The sequence below is a fragment of the Ips typographus genome, linkage group LG1 (genome assembly GCF_016097725.1).
Source record: "Ips typographus isolate SLU linkage group LG1, UJ_Ityp_2.0, whole genome shotgun sequence".
NCBI lineage: Eukaryota > Metazoa > Arthropoda > Insecta > Coleoptera > Curculionidae > Ips > Ips typographus.
The window spans coordinates 1,604,090-1,623,290 of NC_138422.1; the positions used below are offsets into that span (position 1 = coordinate 1,604,090).

The 19,201-nt window shown below is 35.3% G+C and overlaps 1 protein-coding gene and 1 non-coding gene across 5 annotated transcripts in view; one reads left to right on the forward strand and one right to left on the reverse strand.

Moving 5' to 3' along the window:
- The window catches only part of RapGAP1 (Rap GTPase activating protein 1), a 159,435-nt gene that overhangs the window by 73,975 nt on the left and 66,259 nt on the right, over window positions 1–19,201 (forward strand). For all 4 annotated transcript variants that reach the window (XM_081991689.1, XM_081991695.1, XM_081991712.1 and 1 more), the window contains one exon: window positions 2,664–2,865. In XM_081991689.1, coding sequence (XP_081847815.1) covers window positions 2,664–2,865 — 202 coding nt within the window. The remainder of the gene's footprint in view (window positions 1–2,663; window positions 2,866–19,201) is intronic.
- Window positions 13,640–13,711, reverse strand: TRNAE-UUC (transfer RNA glutamic acid (anticodon UUC)). Its single transcript has one exon. It is a non-coding gene; the product is annotated as a tRNA-Glu (tRNA).

Consider the following 19,201-nt stretch of genomic DNA (forward strand, 5'->3'; position numbering starts at 1 on the left):
CTTTTATACGTCAATGAAAAGCTCATTTCATTGCCTCTCCATCGACATACAAAAGTATATACAAAGTGTTACAAATACTCGTGTTATTTACGGTTTAGTGACAAAGTGCACCAAAAACACTTTTTGACTATTTCAGGGCCAATCCTGGAAATTTAGGAAAAACACGGTCACATGACCTACAAGGCATACCACGCGTAATGCTTGGAATTTTTTTGGAAAACTGTTTTTGCAAATGACAATTTTCGTAAGGGTCAAATTTGCTTGAAACATCGCCACTATTCTAATAGGTTTTGCGTTATGTTGGCCACTCAGTTCAAGCGAAATCGACCTTAATGATTTTATTTCAACAGTTTTGCTACGGCTCTATATTTGACAATCACTGTGCTAGGTTTTTGCCTCAATTATCAATTGGTCAATGTATCAATTTAAAGAATGAATTTTTTAAATAAGTGATTTAATACCTCGCCTATTACAAACTAACCTTAATTTTTAACAGAGAATTAGACAAAATTATACGAATGAGTGTTCAATGTGAAAAACTAGACTTTCGGTCCTTTTTTAGAACTGATATTTTAAGCTCATTTTTAATCACCTTGTATTATATATTTTGACGTTTTTCTTCACCCACTCTTAGAACAAATCTTGTTTAACACGACGAAACACAAAAACCAAGAAAAGAACGTTATGTGTAAATTAAATTTGTTTTGGGGACTGAAAGTATCAAATTTATGTGAAATTGAAAATATCTCAGAAACGGGTCTAGAATTTGACGTAGAATCCAAAAATGCAAAAATATACAGGGTGTCTTAAAATAAGTAACAGTTGATATCTACTTCGGTTCAATCGTTGAACGTATATTTCTTTTTAGTTAGTTTTGACTCTCCAGTTGTGGTAATTCAGAAATTTAATGGGTATTGGGAATTATTAGGAATTAGTGGGCATTATTGGCATATTAGGAGTTAGTGTACAAAATTTTACTCAGCCCTCAATTTTTGGTCTCAAAAATAGAGTTTCATCGTAATTCCATGACAGAAAAAAGTTGTTCTGAAAGATCGTGAAAAGCCTTGGAACTGAACCTGAAAAGTATCAGGCTTGACCTGCGCGTGTTAAAGCTCCATTACTACGCACTTTTTGCTTTTGTGATTTGAACAATACGATGATCATCTTGGATAAGGTTTATTAACATGGTAACTGTTAATTACTCTACCGATCACCGGTACAGTTACTAGTTTAAATAGACTTTTTTCAGATCGGTATTACCATTCCCTTTATGTAGTTGTCTACAAACTGAACGGTTTACATTTTTGCTTCAATATCGATTAATCAAAAGGAACCATCTAGTGAATTAAGGTGACAGATCAGTTAAACAGTTCTGAAAAAAAAATCTAGTTAGTTTGTTTGATGCTGTAAATATTACGAAAATGTTCTTAAGAACTCTAAAAGTGAGATTTTTATGAGATATTTTAAATGATAATGATACCAAAAACCGAAACGTCGGATTTCAAATATGACATTGACATGTTTGAGAAAAAGTTGCAATGTCAAATAACAATTTGCTTTGAATTATCTCACCAAAAAGCTCAGAACAAACTAAAACTTCTCTTTCCAAAATTTTGTGTTTTAATCGACATCTCAGAAAATTATTTCAGTTAATCTTATTTTTCTTTTAATGCAAATAATGCAATTACGTACAAGGTAAAAACAACATGAATGAACGAATCTTTTTCCATTTTCTTCTGAGATAATTTTGGTCGTACTGACAACAACAACTGGCTTTAGTAGTACAATTAATATAACTCTAAATTTTGAAAAACTATTTTAAGTATAACTTAAGCTAAGTTGAGGTTTGAATGTGACAGATCAGATGCAAAATAACAAAGTCTAAACTAAACTTATCTAAGCTGTCCTTAAACTCCACTTAGCCAATGTTGGTGAAACGGACATTCAAGACGACAGATTTGTATGGGGTGAAACCAGGAAAAGGTGTTGGCCATATCAAACTTTAAAAATTGTGTATTTCAAGTTACGTGAGCCTTATTTTAGTATTTACAGTTAATAATAGAGTTATAAAAGAGCAGACAGTATATTGCATGTATTTGTTCAGTACGTGTTTTAGTCAGACACCAGACACACAGTTTGTCCCTATTCTAAACCATATCAGGGGAAACACTGTTAAAAGCAGAAATCAGATAAAACTACGTTGTCGTTTCGTGTGGACATTAAACATCTCAATCGGACACGGCATATTGAGGGATTGGGAGGGTTTTAAGCATAATGGGGCGCAGTCACAATGCAGGGTCGATTTAAACAAACACATTACCGCGTCCCTCCGGCATTCGGTCATTTTGCTGGACTTATAATGGACAGCAAAGTGCGCGCTTTAAGCGGAAGTTAGTGGACGTGGGGACAATTTATGTTAGTAATGGTTTATATCGTAAATGGGGGGTTGCACGCAACCTTCTGTGATCGTAACTCCGATATCAAATTACACAAAATTAATAGGCATATCATTGTATTAACTAGTACAAAAAAAATCACCGCCACATCTGCCCAAAAAATCGCAATACAATGCAAGTTTGATGAATAGAACCCCAAAACTGTATATTTGCTTATGATTAGGATACTGATCTACCAAGCGAATTATGCTTGTTATTTGATTGCAGACGCCAGCACCAGACCCCGACCGCCAACAGTAACACAACATGGCACGGGTCGAACTTGGGGCCTCAAGGGGCTAAGCCCGAGGACTCCAAAAGTCCGGAACGGCTGAAGGGGACGACGTGCGACCTCTTCGAGTTGCTGGAGAAAGCGCAAAGGTCTAGGATTGACGATCAACGGTGTATGCTTCCGGCATACTTTAATCAGGTTAGTAAATTTGAATCGTCAGGGGTCTAGGGTTGTTACCAGAAAAAGCAAAATCGTGTTTTTGAATAATGATATTTAGGTAGCAAGGAAGCTTTGAGTTGTATTCCTAGGGAAAGGTCAACATTTACTACGTTTTTTTATATCTTTGGAAAATGTTATAAATTGAACCAGAAAAAGATGATAACATATTCGTAATTGCTAGCTAGATTTCTATATAATTTATTTCTTTTATGGGGTAAAATCTTAAAAATTCATAATTCATCAAGCCTAATACATATTTTTTTGATAAATAAAGATGCGGATTTTATGAAAAAAAATATCGATTTCCTGAGATCAATCTTTACTCCAGAGTTGCACATCTAATTTTTTCTACGACCAATGTTATGTTTTATGAAAAAAGTAGCAGTTAAATACTATGTTAATAATGTTGGATACCTGGATGAAAAAGGAGGGTGTTACCAATGCTAAGATTGTCAAGAAAGTGTCAGAAACACCGCATTGATTTTACTTGTACTGGTAGTACTTTTACTCCCTAGGTAGTTAAGAGTGATATTTCCATCCAACCATTCCGGTGTTGTAATGAGAGAGAAAAGTTTTATATTCTATAGGAGTCGTAGAAAAGCTTTTTTTTGTCTATTTTGATAGCACGTTCTCATGGTGATTAGGTGATCATGTTGGTCCTCTCAATGGTTTCGAAACGTGGTTAACCCAGAATAAATGTTTAAAATTTTAATCTTGTCAAAGAATAGTAAAGATTTGAGTTTCCCGTCATAACTGCTACGGAACATTTTGGTAGGTAAGTCTTTCGTTAAGTTACCAACAAATCTGCGAGTCCTGATCGTATCCTTCCTCTGATTTCACCTTGACGAACAACGACAACTACAAAGTATTTGTTCGATCGCAATAGCGATCGGTCGTTCGAACAAGAATCGATCGGATTTGTCATATGCCCGGTCGAAGATCGTGATCGGGAGGAAGAAAAAGATCGGCGTGCTCAATTAACCGTGGCCAAGAGATTGATGACCGCAAACGATTTTTTCCACGTTCGTTTTTGCTGCCAATGACTAATGGGTAGTTAAAGAGATAGATTAGATTGCTGGGAAGTTTATACAGGGCGGCCCCCGTATAACGACCAGTTTCGAGTTGCTGAAAATAACTGGTTGGATCGATCTAATAAAATCAGTATCGAACCGATAGTTACGTAAAATAAAAACACTTTACAGAATAGGGAGTGAAAACTAGTTTCGCGCGTTTATTATTCACTCGTACGGCCGTCTGTTTGGTGTAACTATCTAATGGGTTGTTGCAGTCTCGCGATTTATCGACTTCCTACTTTGTTGTGGGCAGGTATTGCCTTACGGCCAATATCCAGTGCCGTAGATCAACAACAGCATAATATTTTCATCCCTTTTCAGCTTCCGATTTTCAAGTATTTACCATCGGTAGTTTATCTGGCTGCGTGGATTATCAATCACGTTAGTGCATCTATTCTTAAAGCCTCACACATGGTCCGAGAGGTTTTATATCGCCAACAAGATGCGGCAGTATCGCAAGATTTAGGGCTTCACGTACAATGGACGCCATTATGGCCATCGTTATTTATATGCCCGCGGATTTAACAGTTTATGTAGGCTTTACTATGTAGAATGTTATAGCGCAAAAGCTGCCGGGTGAATTACGCCTTAGCTCGTCATGCACTTAAACTCTCGATCAATGTCTTTGGAATGAGATTGCATAAGTCAGTTTTAAGACAGTAAATATTAATTTGGTGACATTCATTTGAATATTGGTTCATATAATTTTTATGTAGAACATAAAGTGAAAAGTCAGTTTTGGGCAACGTTGCAGAAAGGGAAAATTCGATGTCGATTTTGTGACTAAGCTACCGCAAAACCCATTAAAAATAGTGGCAAATTTGTAAAGAAACTCAATTATTAGTTTTAGTAAAATTCTCTGCTTACTAGGATTGTGTCACTCTACATTAATATTCACAAGCTGGATGCAATAAAGTCAACTAGCGTGAAAGAACTCATTAAAAAGCTCCCAAACTAAATTGCCGCAATTAAACTACAGCTAGAATCCCCAATTGAGTGATTCTGAACTGAAATTAAATAAACTGGCTGACGGCTTTAATCCATTCTGGTGCATCGGGGTTAATTTGCAGCCATTGTTAATCCCGCACACAATAGCATCGCTGATTAATAATAGTTGAGCAATGTTTTAACGTTAGGAGAATCAATTTGCTCGGGGCTGAAGAAAAAAATGTTGAACGATTAACGGGCAAGACCAGAAGCGAATTCCACGCGCCGTAGAAAGAAGAAATACGGTCGGCAGGAGGAAAAATTACACCCTCGAGTATACTTTTTTGCGGTTCAGTCTGTTTCGTGGAATTTATTATTTAATCTTACTTTAGGGAGGAAAATGTGTGAGTGCTAGATGTTTTAATAAAGGTTTCCGGGTAAATATTGGCTACACTGCTTCAAGAAAATAACGTACCTCTTTTAAGAATTGACAAACTTTTTTTTTGTTTTTAGAACTTATCTTCTCCTTTAAGGGACCATGTAATAGTATAGTTTCAGGCAATTGAGAATGGTCAACTGTCAATTAATATCAGAAAAGTTTTCTAGTTAAAGTGAGGTTGATAATCTGACTTATTACATTCGAAACTAAAAACAATAATAAAAATCTTTGTATGATTGCAGGAAGTGATGAGGAGCCATTGAGTGAGTGAGTGAGTGAAGTTATTATTCACTCATCACAATTCATTTGGTTATTAAGTTCATTATAATTATTCAAGTTTTTATGTAAATACTATACTAATACAGGTTTCCCCTTAAACTAAAATTGAATGAAAAAGTTGTAATAGTATTCTAACTCTTAGATCAAACTGAAAAAAAAACTGCATTTCCGTATAACTTCTTGAAGCAGAGTAGTCTCAACATAACCAATTACACAAACGATACTCACACATCAAATGGTAATAAGATGCTAATAAGGTTCGTATAAGCTGAAGAAGAGAGCTTGAATAAATATGTATAGGCAAGTGGCCATTTGCATCGAAATAAGGTCGCACTTTGATGCCCGAATGACGTTAGTCATGTGTGTGATGAGAGGATCTCGTTGAATTCGAATAGGAAGTAAAGAAATTGAACTTACATCATGATATCAACGTATATCCAGTATTTTTCGCACGTATTGCGGAAAAAAAGGGAAATTGGACCCGTTTTCCAATACAATCACAATTTCGAGAAGGAAAAACGAAAATTCGGATTCGACAACGACTGAATAAATAAAAACTGATTACAACTCGGAGCTGAATCATTCCGGCACCCTGATACTCAATTCGCCCTTCAATGAACCTAATAAACCGCTTAGTCAGCCCTATAAACCTTTAGCAAGGGTGCGCGAGGGCTGAAACAAGCAGAAACGATGTCAGGGAGACATCTTTAAGATGTCTTTGAAGGAGAGAATCATTTTTTTTTTTTTTTCCAATAAATCTCACCACTTTAATTGCCCCTAAAATTTTATGTGGTAATAATTGATGAAAAGTGGTTTTGTTTACTTAAGTATAGAAAAAGTTCAGTTGAAACTTGGATTTGTGACTTTTTACAAGTCATTTGTGTTTATACTCTGCCGTATTGACTTGAGATTTTGTTTTAATGAAGCATTGCATATATTTCTCTGCGTTTTTTTCCTTTTTAATAATATACAAGGTGTCCAACAATGATTTAAACTGATATGATCGCAGGTTGTGTTATACGAATTTGTCGTTTTCGGTCATGTAAAGTCGTCTATTCACGATCTTTTTGGATCTACCCTGTTCATGAAACATATGGAAATATTTAGCAATGTTCTAGTAACAAAGTTATGTACCTAAGTAATTACAATTCAGTAGGTGAATTCAATCAGTTTAAAAGTTCAAAATTTCAAAATCTACTTGGACTTTTTGAAAGTTTTCTGTCATTATTATCAACATTTATAATACGTGTGAATCGATTCTTGTCACTAATAATTGTTGACCAAAATAGAGAAAGAAAAAATGAATCAGGCAGAATCCAGTCAATGCTAGGTTAACTCACCATTTGGAAGGAATCTCTTCTTTTGTGATCTAAAAGCTTTGGATTGTATGGATGTTTCCTGCTGTGGTAATGGATTTACGTGATTTTCGACAAAAATTTTGTGCGTTATGTTTTGCACAGCTTAAAATTGGTTAAGTGTGTTTTCAACTGTAGGAACCAATCAAAAATCAAATGTTTAAGACGTTTGGTGACCTGATTCTTCTCAACTGAATATCATTGGTTAAAAAATCTTGTTAAGATTCAAAATTTCATTATTTCCATTCACCATCAACTTTCTTCCTGTGCTAAACCCGCACATCTATAACGATAGCATCTTGTACCAACCAATACAGGAAATAACTTCCCGACACCTACGCGCGCAAAAAGGCAACTTCCTGACTATTATCCGTTTCCTGATGCAAATTCCTATCGGAAAACAATTAACGGCAATTAGTCAGTTAAATCTTCGTTTGACAAGAAGGCAGACGTTTGCCTTCGCGCCTAAACAATCACAACTACATGGCATATCGGAACAATAAAATTGTCGCAAGTTGCAGAACTATCCGCAGTACAACGATTAATTTGACGCCCACAATGTTACCGCCATATTTGGATCTGCAACGAGATATGGGGCAATACGCAACAACCGAGTAAAATGTCTTTTATATTCCCTTCGGTTTTGATGACAGTCGTTTCTCTTGAACGCGGGAACGGGTGGGTGGGAAAGTTTGCAGAAAAATTTTGCAACCGTTTCGACAACCTTCCTCGCTTCGGGTTCATCAATCATCGTGAAATTTAATTTCGAGTGAACAAATCTTCGAGTTCTTTTGAAAAGTGGTTTCAACCGTGAAATCCGTAGAAAGACAGATGAGCCAGGCGTTCGAATGGAATTATTGTGACAGATGTTACCAGAAACAAACTGAAAACAAACACACCCCAAAGAATCAACTACTGAGCTTTGTTTGAAGTTTAACTTAGTTTGTTAGTTTAAGGGTAACCGCTTCGTTTCACATAATATTTATCATTACGAGAATTCCTCAGGGTATTAAACATCTTGCGGTCATTTCTCAACAGCGCATCTTCGTAGCGGTGCCGTATATGGTTTCCCATGTCTTTTAATGTAAAAACAAAAAATTGTGAATGAATACTAATTAAGAATAGTACGCGAAGCCAAACTCAATGGTACCATGGTCGCTGCTCCTAATCGAACAAGAGGGCAATAGGTTGTCGTCATCAATCACAGCATTTATTCTTTGCAAATCCACCCACCATTAATTGCGACGATCTGTCTATTTGTATTTTGTATTATTAATGAACTCGGGACAAATACAAGGTTGCCTTTAATTAGGTATTGTACGTAAGAATGTTGTGTTTGCCTTCTTACCTGAATCGGTTGTTATGATTGCAAAGTCTGTTTACGCGGTATTCAAGTCTGCCTGATTGTATGGACAACCTGTAGTGGTTGTGATTTACAGGTTGTAATGAATAATGATTTACTTTGATTGCTCTGACAACATTAAAAATCTTTATCTGTAGTAGGCAGAAATTATATTTTAATAAATTATAATTATTTTTTTGAAAACATTTTTCTTACTGACATGTTTCTTTCTATGGTCTAATGTCTTTCATAAGTTTTGCTGTTTTTCTTAACCTAACATAAAACAATCACATTTGTTTTTCTTTTCTTTCTCGAGTTTTTTTACATCTTATTGTATTTCGAAAACGACAACATTTAGAGAAAGATTGATTAGAACTAGATTAAGCAACAGAATCGAAAAATAGCATTACTTACTAGGGTTGTTGAACGAAAATTCGTTGTTGCTACTGATTTCATGTTGATACGGCAACGCTGGAATCACGAAAGTATGTTAGAAAATGTATTTTTTATGGCCATATAATATTTTTTTTGTTTTTGAGGATAGCTCCGTTATTAGAGCAGCTACAGAATGTAATGATAATGAAAGTTTTAAAAAATTTCACCCTCTACGTAGATTGTAAGGTACTTTTGCCCTCAAAGGCTTCCTTAAAAAGTTACAAGTCAAAAAGTGACAGGCTGCACCAAACTGCATGCCTCAAAATTCCTGCATTCCTGCAATCTCTTATTTTTAGTTGGCCACCCTGTACATATATTGGAATCTCGGTTACCAACACTAAATGAAAAGTTTTGATTTAAGAATTTTATGTGAAACACTCGGTTGCCAAATTGAATTATTTTCGGACGTTTTCCGAAAATTGGGAAAATGTCAGTGATTGCATTTTACACATTGCTTAGCTAAATGATGTACTTGATGATTATTTAATTTCTACTACGCTAAATAACGCTGTTTAAGTTTTAGTCTCAATAGGCTTTGCCAAATATTTGCACCATCATAATGTGGTTATTTTCTCCACATGTCAAAATTTAACATCAGAGGCTTTGATTTGTGAGAATTGAGGCAAAATGCTGCAGTTTTACCAATTGATACTTTAAGATCAAAATTAAGATAAATATCCATCTACCGATTTATAGTGAGAGACCCTGTATCATATTTAATAAAAAATCTGTTTAAGGAAAAGTGTCTGCCTAACATTTTGTCTGTTCGGTAATTCTATTGCAACTTTGCGCTTTCACCAAGTCGTCGAGTACGAGGACTGAATAAATTGTTTAACTACTTTTACACCTTATGGGCAACAATGAATGAAATCCATTTAGTATGCGCTCAAAATATAGTTGAGAACATAACACCTTCAAATAAAAAAAGAAAAATTTTTAAAAGGAAAAGAAAATAGAGTGATTTTTTGATGACGCTTCCTTAGAATTTATTATTAATTTCAAATAAACCGTTTTCATTTAATACTCCTTAAGCTGTCATATTTTCAATTTTTCGATAAGAGTTGCGTTTTGGCGACCACTGATTAATATTTTGTAACTTGAACTGTCAAATTACGTCACTTTTTTTGACTGACGTAGGTCTGAGTTTTGTGCTCACCACCATTGCTTTACTATACATAATAATTTTGGGTGGTGATAATTATAGTAAAAAAATTGCAAATTTTAAGAAGCCAATATACCATCCAAATTTAAACTTGTTATACCAAGTGTTTTAAAAGTTATGAGCGAAAAAAATTTTTTTTTGTTCAAAAAATATACAAACCATTTTACACATTGGTAATATAAAAAGGTACTCAAAATCCAAATCTTGGTAAAGTAGGTACATTTAACTCGAAATCAATTTTTTCATGCCTGACAAATTAAAAACTAAAATTCATCACATTTTAAACAATGGCAACATAATGAATATTATCAAAATAACCACTTTTGTGTTTTGTCTTGACGCATGGTGAATGCGCCGTTTCAGTTCAAGCAGATTTCCTTTACAATGTCTGTAGAAAGTTTAGCCACTATCCGCTAGGTGGAGCTGCATTCTTTACATCACTCCACCAACAGATGATGACTAAAAATAAAATATTACAATTTTATGGTTTCCATCCCACTCCACAATAAATCAAGATTTCCCTTTATTTGTTGGTTGTTAACGTTTTCATCGTCCAGTAAACATTCATATCGAAAAACTCACCAGTAGGGGACATAAATCAGTTTTAAGACTTTAGCGAAGCAATAGATCACACGTAAAATTTGGAAAACAGGTCGCGCAGCCCATGAACTATCCTCTGCAACTTGCAACCGGGTGGTGGAAGTAAATTATCCTGGTTTACAGGCAAGAGGAAAACGCCGATTTTTCACCGACTTTTCGACATAAACATGTCTTAGGCTAAAAGCGTCCGAGTTGTTGCGCTAAAAAATTTACTCTACCCTCGTTTGTTTTTATTTATGCATTTGTTTCAGTGGCGTGGCTGTTGAAAGTGTTAAATGTGCCAGTTCCAATAACAAATTTTTAAAAGAGGAAAATTGAATTATTGTGGCTGCACCTGAGCCTCTCGAGTTCCTAGTTGGAAAGCCGCTTTAAAATTGGAAAATAAATTGATTTCCTGGCTGAAGTCAGGACGATTTCTCTTCACTGTCTGTGCGCGTTGTATTTTTTTAAAGAGTCATTAGTCTAAGGAAAAACGACTTTTTCCGCTTAACTCTTCGCGATTGTCACTTGTATTTTCAATTCTGCAGCCTGGAAAACCTATTATTAGAGCTGGAATCCTGGATTTGGCCCGGCAGACATCTATGTTCTCGGAGATTTAAAAATAATACGGTGGGACGTCGGAAGAAGCCGTATTCCAGAGACCGCAAAGAAAATACAATCTCGTTTTCGAGTGTGGATTGCGCCACTAACCACTAGATATTATTTCCCTTTTTTGGGGGTAGGAAAATATACACTGTTTGTCGGTTTTTGTGAATTATTTGCCGTGTGTGGAATATGATCAGGGTCAGAGTAACAAAATAGCGCAGGTGCGAGGGAATTACCTGAAGCGGAACCCATCACAAAGTGGTTCCGATGAGTTGGTCCGTATGTACGTGAACCTGAATAAAATTATCTACCACCACATATAAAATGACAGGTGCTGGGTTACGCTGGTTTACGTCGATTCTCGTGGGAGCCCTTAATAAGACTTTGTTGTCTGCAAAATAAAACAGAAATACGTTGACTTAACCACAGTAATAAAGAGGAAAATGTTTTGAAAATTACTTAATAGTTTTCAACAATAAATATAGAAAAAGGACTAAATTATTAATATGAGCTTTCCGATGATATGGCAACATTGTAGATTGTACGGTTTAGCTGATACTACTTAGAATTGGAACGTTAATACATATAGAATATTCTATTTAAAATAAAAACGTTGGGCTCCACTTTTGACTGTAGTGTGTTGCCAAATTTTGAGATTATTACTTGGAATTTTCTTATTTGTACCTTTTTACAATTTTGATATTATCATTATTATTAAATTTTTGCGACCGTTATGAGTAAATGAAGCCTCTTCAACTTCAAAATTTTCTGTTCTGGGATAAGTTAGCAGTTTGCAACTCAACACACACATAATTTGTAGTTTGTATGTATATAATAATTAGTTACTTTAACTGACATGTAGTTATTAAGATACGTCCGAGAAGTTATCAAACCCTTGTAATCGACTTATCTAAAAACAGGTGTGTGAGCTTTCAGTTACAGCTGTTGCTTTGTAAATTTAGAAATGCAAACCGTGACTGAGAAGAGAATTATCGTGTGTTTTGGTCTGAAACAGACATTTATCCGTATTTTCGATTCTGTTGACATTTCCACTAAGTCATCCTTAGGAGGTCCATAATCGCAGGTGCACTGCACATTGCAAATATAAGTTATCGTCAATAACAATCAGTCGTCACAAGCAGGAAGTGTCCGATGACACAAAGACAAAAAAGGCAGCCGAGAAAGTGGCTGGCTAATCTTACGGCAGCAGCAAATCGCACCTAATTCTCAGCAGGAAAAAAATGGTTCCGACCATTCGGGAGCAACGGTTTATTGACCCTGATGAGGCCCCGCGGGCTGTTGTCATTTCGACGGGGGGCTTTCGCTTTTCTAGTGATATAAAAATAAAGATAAACATTATTATACAGGAATTTAAATGCGATGACGACGTGGAAGAGACATAAAAAAAAGTCCGACTAAAATTTACTTCTGAAACTTTTTCTGTTGTCATTTTTGGGTTGTGTTTTGTTACGGTTAAATGTTTGGTTGATAAGTCTAGATGACACGATTAGACACGTAATTCGTAAGTAACCTAATAACAGTATCTAATTTTATTTCCGCCTAAAAGGCCTAAAAATAAATTTACCGAAAGTCGTGTCGTGTCGCCTTCGATGTCGCTACGCTGTGCAAACTTCCAATTTTCAACTTACGTAATCTCACTTTGTTAGCGCTGTCTGGGACGTCTCATATCCAGGTGCAACGGAAAGGACTTTGGCGTTTTACGAGCGCCAGTACGAGAACGCGGCCTTAGTTGCCATTAAACTGGAATAAGCACGTAAACGAGATTTTTGCGCTCGCTAATTCCCTTATTTTCTATTAGACGAAGACGTTAATGTGGTGTAAGTTACCCTTAACACCTGCCCGGTTTTTCAGGTCATTTAAGCAACACTGCAGTTGAAAATAGTTTCAAAATTAGGTGTGGTGAGAAAATAGTATACCAATTAGGAAAAGTAAAGATATTCCTAGCCGACGATGCAAATTGATAGGTGAGGTGCAGCCTATGCTTTAGCAACCATCGAAAAACAGGAATATGAAATATACAGGGTTCAAATCAATCAAAAAATTGGTTTTGCGTTTGTGTCAGAAGTATCACAAAAAATATTTGACATCTTTATTCTACTATACAAAATATTAATTTTTAGACTTTTCAAAACTTATAGAATATTATTTAACAAGCATGTATAATAACACCTATTACTCACGAATGTTTGCCACTCGAGTCGAAAGCGAATGTAATACGTAATTAGCCATTACATGCGAGTAAAATAATATTCTTCTACGACTGTTTATGGTTAGTATTCATAACGAAAGATTGAGTAATGACTCATTACTCACGTGTTAACTATTCAAAATTTAAAATTTATTTTTGGGCCCCGCTTATGAAGTTGTTGCAAAATGTGTAATAACAATAGTTTGTTTATATTTATCTATCAAGTTAGGAAAGTGGTACTTTTCCCTACGACACTGCAGTTGAGGGTTAAAAAGACGATTTCCGCATGTGTTAATGTGTGTTTTCTCTCTCTGAATTTTACGAGCGGGAGTAAAAAAAAAAAAGTTTTCCGATACCGGGAATCGAACCCGAGCCTCCTGGGTGAAAGCCAGGTATCCTAGCCACTAGACCATATCGGATATACTAATCCATCGTTAAAAGCTTATGAAAAGTGGTGGTTTGTTAAAAACCCGCAGTACAACCGACCATTTTTCTACCACCAACCAAAATTGTTACAAGTTTAAGAGTGCAGTAAATTGCAGCTTGTTTCGTTTGAAAATATCAACCCTATTTTTACAAAGTCTCTAACAGAAAAATGACAAATAATAATAATTGAGTAAAAATTAAGTTTTGATCACTTTCGTTTTTTGTTAATTTTTTGTGTTTGCTACAGTTAACACAGCTAGAGTGTTGTAATTAACTAAAACTGTCTTTAACAACTAATTCTTTCTTTGATAAATTGATACATTTTAGTTTTTGATCGAGTTTTTCTAAGAATCAAACTCACTGAGAGCACACCCTAGCAAATCATTAAAGTGTATTGCCATACTATTTCAATGATTTAGACAGAGCAGAATACAAATACATTAGTTTTGCACTATACTGGCCAATCAAAAAGTTGTCAGTAGTGTCATATTAACAATTGTACCAACCTCAGTGATTCCAAAGAACAGTCCAAAACTAATGCGAATTTGAAAATTTCACTTGTGTGCCTTAAAAATGCATTTTTAACACTCAAAAATAAGTATTACTTGTAAAACATAAGTTGTCAATTGCCATTCTTAGGAAATATTGATTCTTATATCATCTCCATTAAACATTTTCGAACTTGTTTTGACTGAAAATTTAGTATTAAGTATTAATGTGGACGTGTTCCATCAATGATTTACGCAAAGCAGCATCGTTCATCATTGCTGCATTAAAACGATCCGGGTCTAGTGAAGAATGTCAAAACATATTTTACAATTTTAGATCGTCCTGAACGGATCTGGGTCACATTATTATTATTATTACGATTATTGAAAGTCAAACACGTTTTGTGTTTATTCTACTGCACAAACATACGTTTATTCGCTCTTAGCAGGTCCGGACGTGAGAAAAACATGACAAAAGTTATTATTGCTATTGTAACTGATTGGTGTTAATACTTGTATAAAAAAATTATCTTCGAGTAGTTATTAAAGCACAAATCACACATAAAAATACTTTCAGACTGCCTCCCTTAAAAGGCCACAATGAAACGGTCTGACAGCGATTATTTCCGAGTATTTGAACACGTTAAGTAGTTCACTTTAGACGAACGGTATTTTTGAGTTTCATCCACTCTGGGGACAGCTTTAAAAGTCGCCCAATGGTCGTTAAGTTCAAGCCAGTTCAGTAACTGTTTAAACTAATAACCGGGCGTGATAATGGGCGCGAGAACAGTTTCTTGAACTGAAATTAGTTACCATCTACTTCTAATATCCATGTAATTGCGCGAGACAATTTGGAGAACCCGTTAGCCTTTGTGTACGACTTTTTACTGCCCTCGTGCCTCCAATTAATTGAATTTGTTTTCGATGGTAAATACGATCGAGAACCCGTTCGCGAGATTTTCATCCGCTCAACCTTATTGAAATGGGAGCAGCGTTCCGATAATTTTTAACGATATCGGATAACGTCAAAGTGACGATAAATATATTATTGGAATCTGGTAGTTGAGAGAAAAATTTAAATTAGGAAAAACCACGAAATTGGACTTTTTGCAAAGATGGGCACCATCGATACTTTTAAAATTTAATAATATACAGTTTGCCACCCAAACCGTCTATTAGAATTAAATGTTTATTGAAATTTGTAATTTTGAAACTAAAATAAACTCGATGCGTGCTATATTTTACTAGTTATTTGCGCAAAAATAGAGGAAAGTGCAACTTTTGCTCCAGCGAACAATTTGAGGCCGGAAGCGAAGGGTTTTAAAGTTCAAGTTATAGATAATTTTTCCCATTTTTTCCCATTCGTGACTATAAAAATGCTCATACTACACTAGTAATGAAGTATATTATATTACAGGCATAGAATGATACTTATTTCCTATGAGTACAATGTTTGCGCACGAGCTGTAAGACGAGTACAGTAAATCGTATAAGTAGAAAATAGGCAATTTCTGCGAATTATATACGGATATTGGGGCTGGTTTTGTTTTGTGTGTGTTGTTCTGGTTAATTTTGATTGATTGTCAAGTAGCAATTTTTCCAATTTTAGTTTCGATTTTCTATAATAGACGTTAAAAAAATATCGTATACAACTCGCACAGAATGCTTATTTCCTACTCATACGATTTACTGCACTCGTCTTACAGCTCGTGCGCAAACATTGTACTCATAGGAAATAAATATCATTCTGTGCTCGTTAAACGAGTAATATAGGAATATTTTACCTACGATCAACACAGAAATAAGTAATTTTTCAACTGTAACTTTGAGTGACTTAATAAGAGACTTTACCGCAGAAGAGCGGTAATTATTCTCTTAGGGTGCTTTACCATATTAGTGCGAATATTTCCCTCATGTGTTAAATGTCCCATATGAGCAGTGCATTTTCACCAGAATGACAGCGATAATTGCATTCTAAAGTGATAATTGCATTTCGATAATTGCACTGTACGTATCTATAACGACTTCATTGTTGTAGAGCCTATTACTAGTACACTAATTGTTGTCCATGCGCATTTTTTTGACTTTTTATAACCAAAAAATGTCAAACGCGATGTCAACAAAAATTAATAAACGGTTTGGAACTTGCTCATTGAGCTCCATTGAGCAATCTATAGTTGCAGCAAAACCAAAACATTTTATTTATTCGGGAAATATTCCCCAAAATTACATTCGTGCCTTAAAAATGACCTGATAATTCTGCGTTCAAACTTGTTATCTTTGCAAACTGCATTCGGTCATTTTCATATTTTTTTCTAAAACAGCCCTCCACCTTCGGTGTCGGGCTCTTTCGCCAAAAAAATATGAAAATAAACTCATGCAGTTAAGAGATAACAAGTTTTCACGCAAAATTATCGGTAATTTTTATGCACTTGTGCAATTACCCCCGATAAAATCCCTCATTACTTAATTAAAAATGAATCATTACATTACATCATGCTAATCGTAGAAAGTATGGTATGAGTATTTTTATTATTACGAGTGGGAAATATTGTTACAACGAAGTCGTGGACAAAGTTATAATGATCACACGATCCCATTAATTTACCATACCCCACGAGTAGTGTAGAATATTTTATCTACGATCAATTCAGAAATGAGTTGCTTAGAGAGTGACTTTGCAATAAATTCAATTTTTATCGCACTACTGTGGTAGAATCGCTCATTACGTAACTCAAAGTGAGTTATGTAATGAAGCATTACCATGCTAGTAGTAGTATGTAACTATAATATATATTTGATAATAAATATGTCACCATAAATATGTTCTGAGGCTGGCTACTTTTGTCCCTAGTGATAAAAGCTACGTTTTTCCACAAAATGCAACTCCTAGTGACTTTTCACATACAATTTTGCCGTTTTATTTTCCTTGTTACATTTACTCTAATACAATCATTCAACTTGTTTCACGTTTCGGTTTGGCGTTAAAACTATTTCATCGTTTTCAACGGTTAGGAATAAAATATGACAATTCCAGAAACTTATTAAATAAAACTTGCAAAGTGATCCCCCCAAGCGATGGAAAACCTATTACGGCAAGAAGATGAAAAATGATCGGACATCTGTTGGGCGTACTTTTTCCTTAAAACGCGTTAGATTGAGTTTTGCCACGGTTCTCTCTCACGATAATTCAAAACGCGAGCGCTGACGGGCCAATTATCATCATCTCGGCCAAGGTAGAAGTTTTAGAAAATCCTTTTTCGGATTTTTTCGCGACGGTTCGTTAACGGCCACTTTGAAAGTTTGTTTGCGAAACTTTCGAGTTGCATTTAAAGGCTTTTAACGTAGACAAGGAAATTAAGACGGAAAATCTCGTGCAAGCAATCAGATATCTGGCGCAGCTGTCTCGTTTTAATCGAAGAAGTCGCATTGCTTCAGGTCTGGTCTGCCTGATGGCCGGCACATGGCACGGGCCGCCTGTTTGAAACACCTGTCTGTTTTTTTTTTGTTCTTTTGGGTTTCCTTTGATATTGTGGGAGTAAATAAAATTTTGTGTACGTAATCTGATTTTTCCTGACAAACCGGGATCTAATAAAAGACGGTTATTGGTCGAGGGTGGACGTAATTCCTTTATTGTGGCCCTTTAAAGTCGGTTTTATAGAACGACCGGTCAAACATCCTCCAACTGGTTCCGCTTTATAACGTTCCTCCATTCGTATTTACACAGTCCGGGAATCTTTAAAATGCGGTTTCGATTTAAGCTCCGTCTGGACTTTGCAGTTTTACGAACGGGAAGTGTTTGCATCGAGTGCGGATTTCAAATTTATCGTACAAGGAAAATGTTTTTAGTTTTTATATTTAATGAAAATGTGCAGGATACCTGGTTCCCTTGCTCGTGGTAGGCGTGAGGCAGCCAAGCGAGGCGATCACATCCGCTCTTTGCTTTCCGGTGCGGGGACATGAGATACTGAATACTGACGAGGCTTTATTGAGCCGGCCAGAGACGGTTTGCACCTGGCCAAATACGTAAACAACTTGAAACCGTCTTCTTGGAAGCGTCCGGTCTAATTTACCAAAGCGAAATGTTTGCAAAATTAAGTTCAGAGTTGCCAAATTGTATGCTGAAGATAATATCAGAATGAATCATTAACAAACTAACAGAGCAGAAGTGTTGACAAGCACAGCCATCCGGCTTTCTTGTGTTTTTAAAGTATTTTGGTAGTTCTAAAATTGAAATAGTGCAAAAATTTGTTAGAAAAGTTTCGAGAAACGTCCACAAGGAGGCGTATTCAATTTCAAACCCTCTGACTTTCTTCTATTTCAAGTTATTCACAAAAAAGTTATTTTTCACAAATTCACCAGATTTAGGTACAGAAACATATAGAATTATCATTTTAATGAAACTATAATCGCCTTTCGTTTTCAATAATAATACACATTCCATTTAAAAGAAATACGATTTTAAATCACATTGCTATACTGATGAAAAAATTTATAAATAACAGTTTTTGAAAAATCGTAATTATTTTGAAAAGTGTTGAAGTTGCACACAATTTGTCTCATGTAACTTTTTTGATCCACCCAGAATATTAAGCAGTAAATCCTGTATAACCTTCAGGTTGTAAACTTTTGTATTTGACATTTTTTGATAAAGTCAATAGTACATGAGAAAAGGATAAGAGCAAATGTAACCAATCACCCTGTACATTGTTAGAACCATGTAATATACAAAGGTAAAATAAACAAACATTTATCAAAACTTTCAGTTTTGTCAAATTCTACGCGCAACACCTACGCAAACAATACATTATTGTTAAACCATAATTGATACAATTTCCATCATTGTATTAACATCTGAACCTAGTTTCCAACAAATTATTCGGTAAATTTTACTGGCTAACAACAATGCGTAATAAATTGTGAAAAACTGGAACATGGCAGTCGCATTACGCTCTTCTGTGTGTGGTAAAACTTTTTTTTGGACTGGCGATCCGG